Source organism: Opisthocomus hoazin, chromosome 3, assembly GCF_030867145.1.
Source record: "Opisthocomus hoazin isolate bOpiHoa1 chromosome 3, bOpiHoa1.hap1, whole genome shotgun sequence".
Lineage (NCBI taxonomy): Eukaryota > Metazoa > Chordata > Aves > Opisthocomiformes > Opisthocomidae > Opisthocomus > Opisthocomus hoazin.
The window spans coordinates 1,825,897-1,838,355 of NC_134416.1; the positions used below are offsets into that span (position 1 = coordinate 1,825,897).

General features: G+C 54.9%; 1 protein-coding gene across 1 annotated transcript; it reads left to right on the forward strand.

Annotated features, from left to right (window-relative positions):
- The first annotated feature begins 4,118 nt into the window (after positions 1 to 4,118).
- On the forward strand, positions 4,119 to 12,045 carry LOC142360792 (zinc finger CCCH domain-containing protein 3-like). Its single transcript, XM_075415342.1, has 6 exons — positions 4,119 to 4,206; positions 6,700 to 8,092; positions 11,151 to 11,347; positions 11,414 to 11,515; positions 11,566 to 11,636; positions 11,986 to 12,045. The coding sequence occupies exons 1-6, from the start codon at positions 4,119 to 4,121 to the stop codon at positions 12,043 to 12,045; spliced, it is 1,911 nt and encodes a 636-aa protein (XP_075271457.1).
- The last annotated feature ends 414 nt before the right edge of the window (positions 12,046 to 12,459 follow it).

Here is a 12,459-nt window from a genome sequence, read left to right on the forward strand (position 1 = left end):
GATGGGGCCAAGCTCTTTCCAGTGGTGCCCAGCGACAGGACAAGGGGCAATGGGCACAAACCGAAGCAGAGGAAGTTCCGTCTGAACATGAGGAAGAACTTCTTCCCTCTGAGGGTGATGGAGCCCTGCAACAGGCTGCCCAGGGAGGTTGTGGAGTCTCCTTCTCTGGAGATATTCAAGACCCGCCTGGACAAGGTCCTGTGCAGCCTGCTGTAGGTGACCCTGCTTGGGCAGGAGGGTTGGACTAGATGACCCACAGAGGTCCCTTCCAACCCCTACTATTCTGTGATTCTGTGAATGGGTAGTGCTCCCTCACAGTGGGCTGAAAAGAAAAAAAAAGCATTTATTTTAGTGATGCAGCATTTTTGTCTCCCCTTTGCCCTCTGCACGCATCTCAGGGGAGATCTGTGCAAGTACTTTGTGCCCCAAGGCAAGATCCTCCTCTCCTATCCCTGGAGAAGATCCAGTTTATGCTTAAAATGGTGCCCTTGTTCCTCTGGATGCCCCCACCCCACCAAAGCTCTCCTAATGGGGAGCACCCAAGGAGCATCCAAGGAAGATCCTAAGTGGCTTAAGACCCTCCAGCACTGCCTTGCCCCGTACTTTGCATTTTCTTGTTACGTATTTTGGCGTAGATTGACAAAACAGGGCCCACCGCTTTCAGCTCACTCTTTCCTGAGGTTGGGTTTTGTGGGAGTGATGGATACATGGCTTCCCTATGTTAAAAATTAGCTTTTCCTCTGCGTGCGTTGAATTAATTTTAATTCAGAGCAGCCCGTTCTAGCTCACTTATGCAAGCCACTCGAATCCTTGTGCCAGCACAAGGGAGGGAGCAAGCAGCTGGGAGCGGAGGAGGCTTCTTTTGGCAGAAGTGCCAATTCCTGCCAGTTTAAAGCGGTTACAAAACTCTGGGTGGGGCTTCATGATCGATCGAAGCTGATCTGAGGCCCTGGAAAGGGAGGAGATCTGCCATCTCTGCCCGCCTGGACCCCAGCCTGTTCCCATAGGTCCCCAGCCTGTTCCCATAGGTGCAGGAGTTCACAAAAAGAGAGGCTGCGAGGGGTTTTTTACAGTCTTAGGGCTTCAGGGGAGGCTGATGAGGGCCAGACTCCCTGTCTGCTTTGTATTTTGAAGCCTTTCCTACCATCCACACAAAGCGGTTTATTCCTACGGGCTGGCTCTTCCCCATATTCCACCGCTGAACGGCTTTAAAAAGCCACTAAAGACGTCGTAAATAATTTACTAAATCTACCTTTCTGAGCAGGCAAATCGTGGCCTTGCCCCGGGGACGTTATTTGATCAGAGCTGGGACAGGCAGAGCTCCCGAACTGCGACGGGAAGCCACATGTCCCAAGGGACAGCTTCTGTTTTGAACGATTTGAGGTTGATGTTCGGTTGTTTTTTTAAAGTTCCCATCATAGGAGTGTTCAGAAGGAAACAGCGTTGTGCTGCTACAGCTACTTGGCTTAGCTTTTTTTTCCCCCAAATTGTTTAAAAAATAATTTTAGTTCAGATTTTTTTATCTCTTTTGCAGATTTGAAGTTCTGTTAGGGCTTTGTTTAAAGTTACAGGTTTTATTCTCTTAGGGAAGAAAGAAAGTATTCAGAAAACAAACTCCTTAAGGATAACGTCTGTATAAATTATGTTCTCTGATTGTGCTCTCAATTGGATGGATACACGTCGTGGATACTCCTGATTTATGCTGCTAACACGAGGCCGTCTGACGTGGGAGACGTGCTCCGGTGGTACAGTTCAGATCACACACAGATTCACAGAATCACAGAATGGTGGGGGTTGGAAGGGACCTCTGTGGGTCACCCAGTCCAACCCTCCTGCCGAAGCAGGGTCACCTACAGTAGACTGTAGAGGACCTTGTCCAGGCAGGTCTTGAATATCTCCAGAGAAGGAGACTCCACAACCTCCCTGGACAGCCTGTTCCAGTGCTCCGCCACCCTCAGAGGGAAGAAGTTCTTCCTCATGTTCAGACGGAACTTCCTCTGCTTCAGTTTGTGCCCGTTGCCCCTTGTCCTGTCGCTGGGCACCACTGAAAAGAGCTTGGCCCCAAGAGAGTCTTTTTAGGGACTCGGACCAAGAAAACTGCCTTTTGCTCCCAGATTTGCCCCTGGTGTCTAGGAGGAATCAGGAAACTGGGAGGAACATGAACTGCTCTGAGAGCTGCCAATGAAATGTGTCACAAAACGCGACTTGCAGAGCCGCTTACCCCCTCCTCTTGCTTAATTAGAAGGTGCAAGTTCCCATGCTCGGAGGATGTCTCAAAATTACCCTGACTGCAGCAGCTATTTTGCTCTGCTGCTGCTGAAGCCTTGCCAGCACATCTAACGCAGAACAAAGACGTTAAATTAGGAGCGAAACTTGCCCATTCTTGCAGGAAGCTGAAAACATCTACAGTGTTCTCCACTAGCAGAAGTAACCTTTGCAGCTCAGCTTCAGGACTGGTCCTCCAGCAAAATGCTTTAAGCAATTGCAGTCAAAGTATGAGAAATAAGGGCTTTCAAGGCTGATGTGTGAAATTAAAGATTTCTTGCTGGAGATGGTCCTCCAGGGTCACCAAGATATCCCTCCCCTCGTGCCTGCAAGCGCAGGCTGGGGTGGTGGTGGGCTGTGGGCAGACCCTGGGGGTGGGAGAGGGCAGAGATGGGCACGGGGATCTGGCTGGGCAGGCGACAAGGGATGGGGACAGAGGAAGAGCTGGATAAGGCTGGGCAGGGCATAGCTGGGATACTGCAGGCTGGGGACAGCCTGAGAGCAGCCCTGAGGAGAAGGACTTCAGGGTGTTGGTTGACGAGAAGGCCAACATGACCTGTTGGTGTGTGCTTGCAGCCCAGAAAGCCAATGGTACCCTGGGCTGCATCCCCAGCAGCGTGGGCACAGGGCGAGGGAGGAGATTCTGCCCCTCTGCCCCGCTCTGCTGAGACCCCCCCGGGAGTCCTGCGTCCAGCTCTGGAGCCCTCAGCACAGGACAGAGCTGGAGCTGGTGGAGTGGGGCCGGAGGAGGCCCCAGCAACGATCCGAGGGCTGGAACCCCTCTGCTGGGAGGAAAGGCTGGGAGTGCTGGGGCTGCTCAGCCTGGGGAAGAGACGGCTGCGGGGAATCACAGAATCACAGAATGTTCGGGGTTGGAAGGGACCTCTGTGGGTCACCCAGTCCAACCCCCTGCAGAAGCAGGGTCACCCAGAGCAGGCTGCACAGGACCTTGTCCAGGCAGGTCTTGGATATCTCCAGAGAAGGAGACTCCACAACCTCCCTGGGCAGCCTGTTCCAGGGCTCTGTCACCCTCAGAGGGAAGAAGTTCTTCCTCATGTTCAGCTGGAGCTTCCTCTGCTTCAGTTTGTGCCCGTTGCCCCTTGTCCTGTCGCTGGGCACCACTGAAAGGAGTCTGGCCCTGTCCTCCTGACACCCACCCTGCAGATATTTATAAGCATATAAGGGAGACCTTAGAGTAGCTGCCGGTGCCTGAAGAATGCTGCAAGAGAGCTAGAGAGGGGCTGTGACAAGGGCATGGAGCGATAAGACAAGGGGGAACGGCTTTAAACTGAAAGAGGGGAGATTTAGACTGGATCTAAGGAAGAAATTCCTCCTGGTGAGGGTGGTGAGGCCCTGGCCCAGGTTGCCCAGAGAAGCTGCGGCTGCCCCCTCCCTGGCAGTGTTCAAGGACGGGTTGGACGGAGCTTGGAGCACCCTGGGCTGGTGGAAGGGGTCCCTGCGCATGGCAGGGGGGTTGGAACTGGATAATCTATAAAGTCTCTTCCAACCCAACCCATTCCGTGATTCTATGACGGGGGTGGGGACAGCTGGGCCAGGCTGGGCTGGGGACAAGGGACAAGGGACAGCGGGGATGGGTAAGGCTGGGAACAGCTGGACCGGTCTGGGCTGGGGCCAGGGAACAGCCGGGCTAACCCGGCCTGGGCACAGGGGCGGAGGGAGCCCAGGTCGACCCGGGCTCAGCGCAGACCCCGACCCGGCCTCAGGCCCCGGACCCGACCTCAGGCTCCGCCGGGCCCCGCAGGCCGCAACCGCCCTCGGTTGCTAAGCGACGGCGCCCGCCCACGTGACGGCGGGGCGCTCACGTGACCGGGCCAACGGGCCGGCGCCGAGTGATGACGTCAAAGCGCGGGGCGGGTGCGGGGGCCGCTGCGGGGATGGAGGAGAGGGAGAGGCTGTGGCGGCAGATCCGCCTGCTGCAGGGTACGGTCGGGCCGGGAGACCGGGGCCTGGGGTGGCGGCTCCTCGGGGACCGGGGAGGACGGGTTGTGAGGGGACCCGCGAGCCCGGGGATGGCGGGGGGGGAGGGGATGGGGGAGGTGGGAAGCCTGAGGCCTGGGAGGGGCCCGAGGCCTGGGAAGGGCCCGAGGAGGAGTTGAAGGGGACCCGGGAGTGCTCGGGAGAGGACCCAGGAGTCCTGGGTGGGCCAAGGCAGGGAGGGAACCGAGGGCAGAGCGCCCTGGGGGAGGTTTAGGTGTCCCCACGGTGTGTGTGTGGGGGAATTCCCCGCGCTGCTGGGCCTTGATCCCCCTGGCTTGGCGGAAGGGAGGGGTCCCCTGCTCCGCAGCCCCCGGGGCTGGTGGCACAGGGGTGGGCTGTGCCCCTCGTCCTCCATCCCTTGACCCCTCAGCATGGCAGGGATGATATATTTGCGTGCCCTTTCCTAGCTCTGGAGAGAATCAGTGCTTATTCGTAGCACTAACCACTATTTATAGCCCCCTCTAAGGTAATTTTTCCGCATTAATAAGGCCACAAACTCTGCTTGGCCCTTGAAGGGGGGGGATCTGCCTCTGTCCAGGAGCTCCTACGTGGCGAGGGTGTGATGAGAGGGAGGAGAACGTGGTCCTCAACTCCTCCAGGCAGTCCAGGCAGGATCTGCTGACGCTGTGCTTCCGGCAGCTCTGTGACCCCTCGTGCAGGAAAAGCTTTTCTAGGCTGACACATGCCTAAAATCACAGAATGGTCGGGGTTGGAAGGGACCTCTGGGGGTCACCCAGTCCAACCCCCTGCCGAAGCAGGGTCACCCAGAGCAGGCTGCACAGCACCGCGTCCAGGCGGGGCTTGAACATCTCCAGAGAAGGAGACTCCACAGCCTCCCTGGGCAGCCTGTTCCAGGGCTCCGTCACCCTCAGAGTGAAGAAGGCTAAAAAATCCTTTGGTAATCCCTTTTATTGGAAAGGTTTTCCAAACACCCAGGCTTAACAAGCGCAGACCCTCCCTAATTGACACGTATTTGTTATGCAAATGGCTTCGTTAGCAGATCAAAGCACCGGGCAGGTGTGGAGGCTTGGCAGAGGGATGTGCAGTGACTCAACAGCGAAGCTGGGGCCGTCTGGGAGCCTGCTGCTTTAAAGGAGAAGAGCCTCAAAGCTGGTGAAGGCTCTGGAGCACAAGTTCTTTGAGGAGCAGCTGAGGGAACTGGGGTTGTTTAGCCTGGAGGAGAGGAGGCTGAGGGGAGATGTTATTGCTCTCTACAACTATGTGAAATGAGGGTGTAGCGAGGTGGGGGTTGGTTTCTTCTCCCTATTAACAAACAATAGCATGAGAGGAAATGGCCTCAGGTTGCACCAGGGGAGGTTTAGATTGGATATTGGGAAAAATTTCTTCACTGAAAGGGTTATCAAGCACTGGAACAGGCTGCTCAGGGAAGTGGTGGAGTCCCCATCCCAGGAGGTATTTGAAGCCTCATAGGGCTACAAAGATGAGGAATGGACTGGAGCATCTCTCCTGTGAGGAAAGGCTGAGGGAGCTGGACTTGTTCAGCCTGGAGAAGAGAAGGCTGAGAGGGGACCTTCGAAATGCCTATAAATATCTGAAGGGTGGGTGTCAGGAGGACGGGGCCAAACTCTTTTCAGTGGTGCCCAGCGACAGGACAAGGGGTAACGGGCACAAACTGAAGCAGAGGAAGCTCCATCTGAACATGAGGAAGAACTTCTTCACCCTGAGGGTAACGGAGCATTGGAACAGGCTGCCTGTGGGGTTTGTGGAGTCTCCTTCTCTGGAGATATTCAAGACCCACCTGGATGTGGTCCTGTGCAGCCTGCTCTGGGTGACCCTGTTTTGGCGAGGGAGATGGAGTAGATGATCCCCAGAGGTCCCTTCCAACCCTGACCATTCTGTGATTCTGTGAAAGACGGCTTAGGGATGTGGTTTAATGATGGACTCGACAGTGTTAGGTTGACGGTTGGACTTGATGATCTTAAAGGTCTTTTCCGACCTAAATGGTTCTGTGCTTTATGTTTAGGGCTGGTGGTGGCTGTGCTGGGCTACGTGCATGAGCAGACCCTCAGAGACTGCTCTGAAAAGATAATCTGGAAATAAAAATTACCATCTTTTAAAAATTAAGCTCCAAAACCAGTAATTTGAGCGTCCATTTTGGCACATAAAAAAAGGGCCTAAAGAGGCAAAACGTGGCTGACGGCACTAGTGTGATGTGTTAAGGGTCTGTTGGTGAGTCCGTGGTTCAGACCTGTGTTGAGCTGTCCTGTGAAATTGTTTTTTTTACTGACTTTCCTGAGGATTGAGGGAGATGCTCGTTCTGAGTTTTTCCTTCCAGCACCAATCAATCTGAAATGTGACCCGCGCGAGCCTGCGTGGAGCGATCGTCCTCGTTGCAGCGCGAGGAAAACCAGCGTTGTGATGCTGTCAAACTCCCGTGGGACCTGTGATTGACAGACGCTGTCTTCTTCTCCTTAGGTCTCATAAATGACCATAAAAACGCGCATGGGGACGCGCCGCGGCCGCTGCCATCCACGCCGCCGAGGTGGAACAACCCCCGCCAGCCTCCCTTCAGCAGGAGGGGGACATTTTCGGCCAGGTACCCCCAGCAGCCTCCCAGGGATTTCCAGCTGCGCCAGGGCCACTCCTGGAGAAAAAAATATTCCCTCGTCAACCGGCGGCCGGGATCGGCGTGCGACGATGGACGCGGTGGAAGTGCCAGCACGTCTCAGGCTTTTGGAAGCCATGGGGACAGCCAGGCACCCGAGCCACCGGATTCCTCCCCGGAGAGACATGTGGACTTAACCACAGATGGTAACATAGTTGTGGGGATCCAGCTGCCGCAGAGGGCTGGCCCGTTCGTAGATACAAAAGGTTTTGCTGATGTGGATTCTTACTGTGAGTTTTCGGTGGTCGCTGCTGCGGGTGACAGTAAAAATGTGCAGAAATCTCCGTACGCGAACCGAAACGAAGAAAGAAGACCCTCTCTCTCCGTTTCGTTTAGTTCATCTCACCGGCTCGTGAGCTCAGCGTACGTGAGCGTGTCGGATAAGCCCAGAACGGTGCGTCTGGCCGACGACGTGGCCGGGAGCTCCCTCGCCGCCCGCCGAAGCACGGGCGAAAGCGCCGTCGCGCTGAGATCGGAGCCGCAGCAGCCTTCGGCGTTGCCAGATCGCGAGCCGGCTCGGCACTTGGTACGGAGGAAGGCTGAACCGCCAGGGCAGTCTGGTTGTGAGCAAGTCAGGGATGCTCTCAGAGAGCCGAAGCTGTTTGGAAATGGTGAGACGTGCTCTCGACCTGCTCAGGCTGCGACTTTGGGGGCTGGGATGACTCTAACGAAGAGCAGGTTTTCCGTAGTCCCTAAAGCTCCTGGTGTTCCAAGAGCTGCCTCAACACCAGTCTCCAGTAAAGCTCCGAAGTTCAGGAAAACTAATTACACGTGGGTCGCAAACCCTGGTAAATGCTCTCGTACTGTGAAGAGATGGGTCAGCCCTAGAGCTTCTGAAAGTGCGAAGAAGGTCGCTGGCGGAGCAGACAGAGGTGCTAAACTGTCGCCAAAAGCCGACTTGGGAGCAAAGCTGAGGAAATCGGGACTGCAGTCCAAACTGGGTGTTTCTCCCAGCAAGTATAAGTGGAAAGCCTCCAGCCTGCAGACCTCGCCCTCCACCTCCAAGTCGGCGTTCAGGTGGCGATCCGAGGATCACAAAAAGCCTCCGGTCCCCAACCTCCCTCGAGTCGGGGCCGCCCCGCCGCCTCTGAGCGCTGCGTCTGTCGGTCTCGGCGGAGTGAAGTCCTCCTTCGGTGACACCTCGCTGTCCAGTTATAAAGTGAAGAGTCGGACAAAAATCATCAAGAGAAAAGGAAACTTGGGGTAAGTTCCTGGTCGTCTTCAGAGCGGTGTTGTTGTGCTGGTGGTATTTTGTGGCTGTTGGCTTCACGTAAGTCGTGGCTGTACGTGAAATTCCAATGAGGGTCGTTGTGTACTGGAAGGTATGTTTGCCTTTCTAAGTGTGGTGACTTTGTTCTGGGTGGAGGCATCCTGCTTTCCAGGGTTGGAAGGCCTCAGATTTTGGTTGTTTGAGCAATCTATATATTTAACCTTTGAAATTTAATCTTTCAAACAGAGCTGAGTTTTCTTCACAGAATCACAGAATCACAGAATGGTAGGGGTTGGAAGGGACCTCTGTGGGTCATCTAGTCCAACCCTCCTGCTGAAGCAGGGTCACCTACAGCAGGCTGCACAGGACCTTGTCCAGATGGGTCTTGATTATCTCCAGAGAAGGAGACTCCACAACCTCACTGGGCAGCCTGTTCCAGTGCTCCGTCACCCTCAGAGGGAAGAAGTTCTTCCTCATGTTCAGACGGAACTTCCTGTGCCTCAGTTTGTGCCCATTGCCCTTTGTCCTGTCACTGGGCACCACTGAGAAGAGCTTGGCCCCATCCTCCTGACACCCACCCTTCAGATATGTAAGCATTTATAAGGTCCCCTCGCAGCCTTCTCTCCTCCAGGCTGAACAAGCCCAGTTCCCTCAGCCTCTCCTCATAGGAGAGATGCTCCAGTCCCCTCACCATCCTTGTAGCCCTGCGCTGGACTCTCTCCAGTAGCTCTTCATCTTTCTTGAACTGGGGAGCCCAGAACTGGACACAGTACTCCAGATGAGGCCTCACTAGGGCAGTGTAGAGGGGGGAAGGAGAACCGTCTTCTAATCTCCCGTCCCTGTTCTCCAAAGACTTTGCCGCAGCACTTAGGATACTCTTCCCTGACCCGAATAACAGACTAATATTGAAAGGGAAGGAAATAGCTGTCTTCCTTTATTGATTTATTTTCAAACTCCCATAACATTGTTGCTTTGGAGGCTGGGGAAAGGAGAAGTTGCCTGAATCGCCGTTATCGTGTACGGTCTGTCTCTGTAAAAGTGTTGGGCAGACCCTGGGATGGAGTGGGGATGGGAGGTGAGCTGTGCGTGCCTGGAAGAAGCGCCCTCCATGGTGCTCTGCTGGTACTTTGGTACCTTACCTGCCATCCCTTTGTGCTATCCACTGCTGTGACCCAAAGTGTCCTCCCTGAAGGCTCTCGCTCTTGCTTTTCCGTGTCAAGTCGGTGACAGATCTGTGGCTGTCGTAGCTGCCTTTGGGAGAACGCGCTGAACCAGGCCAGCAGATACTCCTGAGGTCTCGTGGAGCAAGTTCTCCCCCTGACCATGCCTGATAGGGACAGAGTACAGTGGGAAGGTTGTAAATGAACCTTGATAGAAGGAAAAGGCATGTGGGCTGAGTTATCTGCAAAATGGGTTTGCACCGGCCTGGGAGTCGAGTGAAAACAGGTAAGAATCACAGAATCACAGAAGGGTAGGGGTTGGAAGGGACCTCTGTGGGTCATCCAGTCCAACCCTCCTTCCGAAGCAGGGTCACCTACAGTAGGCTGCACAGGACCTTGTCCAGGCGGGTCTTGAATATCTCCAGAGAAGGAGACTCCACAACCTCCCTGGGCAGCCTGTTCCAGTGCTCCGTCACCCTCAGAGGGAAGAAGTTCTTCCTCGTGTTCAGACGGAACTTCCTGTGCCTCACTTTGTGCCCATTGCCCCTTGTCCTGTCACTGGGCACCACTGAAAAGAGCTTGGCCCCATCCTCCTGACACCCACCCTTCAGATATTTAGAGGCATTTCTAAGGCCCCCTCGCAGCCTTCTCTTCTTCAGGCTGAACAAGCCCAGCTCCCTCAACCTCTCCTCGTAGGGCAGATGTTCCAGTCCCCTCCTCATCCTCGTAGCCCTCCGCTGGACTCTCTCCAGTAGCACCTCATCTTTCTTGAACTGGGGAGCCCAGAACTGGACACAGCACTCCAGATGAGGCCTCACCAGGGCAGTGTAGAGGGGAAGGAGAACCTCCCTCGTCCTGCTGGCCACACTCTTCTTGATGCACCCCAGGATCCCATTGGCTTTCTTGGCAGCCAGGGCACACTGCTGGCTCATGGTTAACCTGTCGTCCACCAGGACACCCAGGTCCCTCTCCGCAGAGCTGCTCTCCAGCAGGTCCGTCCCAAGCCTGTACCGGTGCATGAGGTTGTTCCTCCCCAGGTGCAGGACCCTGCACTTGCCCTTGTTGAACCTCATCAGGTTCCTCTCTGCCCAGCTTTCCAGCCTATCCAGGTCACGCTGAATGGCAGCACAGCCTTCTGGTGTATCTACCACACCTCCCAGTTTGGTGTCATCAGCAAACTTGCTGAGGGTACATTCTGACTCTTCATCCAGGTCGTTGATGAAGAAGTTAAACAAGACTGGGCCCAGTACTGACCCCTGAGGGACACCACTTGTTACCAGCCTCCAACTAGACTCAGCGCCGCTGGTGACAACCCTCTGAGTTCTGCCATTCAGCCAGTTCTCTATCCACTTCACCGACCACCCAATGCAGTGAGCTGGTAACACAGCGCTGATTGAGGATCTGATGCCTTGATTCCTGCTTCTGTTTCCCAGATCCTCTGCTCAGCACCTCACAGCAGATTTCCGTCCTTGCCTTGCCCTCCTGGTTTGCTGGGGGATGTGCCTGTGGGTAGGTTGTGCTGGGAAGATCACTCTGGAGCCAGGTGCTTGGAGAAGCTGGGATTGTGTTGGATTTTTGGCAGTCAGGGAGATGAGACCCCCCCCCTCCCACCTCTCTAAAGGGCAGCGTCCTCTCCCCGGCATCTGTTGAGCAGAAAGCAGAAGAGAACGAGTTGAGTTAGGCTGTCAGCTACCTCATTCTCCATCTGTGCTTTGCCTGAAATTCGTCTCGCTTCCCTCTTTACTTGCAGTTTTCTGTTCAGTGCTGCTTCTCACCCTGGAGTAGAGGAGCAGTGTGATGCTCGGTGACTTCTGAGCCCTGGGTGAGGGGACCAAGTGCGTTTTGGTCACCTCTCTACCCTCTTCTAACTGTGTGGTGTTCCCCTTCGCAGTTCCCCAATGGATAAGAAGACCAGCTCCTCACCCACCACTCCTCTGAAAAGCCACTTCCATCTCAGGAAGAAAAACTCCTCGCGGGGGAAACCTTCTGCGACGCTGAAACGCTCCTCGCCCAGGGGACTGGTGCAGATCACCAAGCACAGGCTCTGCAGGCTGCCGGCCACCAGGATGCAGGTCTCCACCAAGGAAGGTAGGGACAGCCATCCCAAGGGGTGTGACGGCGCTCGCTGACTGCGTCCCGGTGAATTGGTTCCAGAGAAGCCTCTTGGATTTGGAAATGGGTTACCGGGTCTTCTGAGAGGTGAATCTGCTGGTTTTGGTCCTGGGGTGAACATTGAGGAGCAGAAGTTTGGCTGGAGTAAGACTTTTACCTTACGCCAGAGCTGCGTTGTGCTTTGACATCTCCAGACGAGGCCGTTTTAAAGCTGCTTCTTGCTTTTAACGTGGCTTTGCTGGACTTGCAGACATCACATAGCAAGGTGCTTAAGCAAGGAAGAGGATGGCAGAGGCAGTAAATACATCTTTAATCTCTCTTTTCGCGCCGGGCGAAAGCTTGTGCGTGCCATGAGATGCTCCTCTAGCAACTACAGACCTGTATGCCAGTGCCATGCCTGGGGCTGTCTAGGTTTTGTGTGTAATTTGCTTAAAATAGCAATAATTAGAGGAATACCAGGTTCGTTATATTTGTGAACAGGTCATGTCCGTGTCCTGCTGCCTTGCGTTGGCGATGGTCAGAGCAGAAATCGGCTGCTTGGGGCTTGGAGAGCTGCACCTACGCGTGCGTGAAGCGTTTTCGTGACCTTTCTGGCTCAAAGTCTGGTTCTGCAGTTCGGTGGCGACGTTATCACGGACAAGTGGCTTCACCTGCCCGAGTATTCAGTTTTCTAAAATGCAGATGAAGCACATTTTGCTTGTCTGCCTGCACTGAGGTCGTTTGTGTACGGCAGGGCGGGCAGTGACGCGGCGGTGGGTGTCGCTTGAGCGGGGAGGGCTGTTTGGGCCAGGACGTAGCTGCGATTTGCCTCCAGAAGCAAAGCTGCCGAGGCTCTGTCTTCAGGAAGGCGCTTCCATAGATTCCTGTTCCGCACTCCGACTACCAACTTGACACGTGTGATTGTAGTTATGTCACGTTCAGCTCTGCGTTGAGATGTTGCTGTGCTTTGATGGATGAAAAGACAAGAATGGAGGCTCACAGCTCAGGTTAGGGCAAAGTTTTTCGTGGGATTGGAAGAAAAAGATTTTTCTTTTCTTCTGTGTGTTTGAGAGGGGTTTGGAGGGATGGGGGGGACGCTGGGAGGAGAA

What these genes read in the sequence shown, in the direction of transcription:
- LOC142360792 (XM_075415342.1), top strand. Translation starts at nt 4,119, where the DNA reads ATGACGTCAAAGCGCGGGGCGGGTGCGGGGGCCGCTGCGGGGATGGAG. An exon ending in GCAGATCCGCCTGCTGCAGG is followed by an intron (nt 4,207 to 6,699) that starts GTACGGTCGGGC and finishes TCTTCTCCTTAG; the next exon opens with GTCTCATAAATGACCATAAA. An exon ending in GGAGCAGAAGTTTGGCTGGA is followed by an intron (nt 11,516 to 11,565) that starts GTAAGACTTTTA and finishes TGACATCTCCAG; the next exon opens with ACGAGGCCGTTTTAAAGCTG.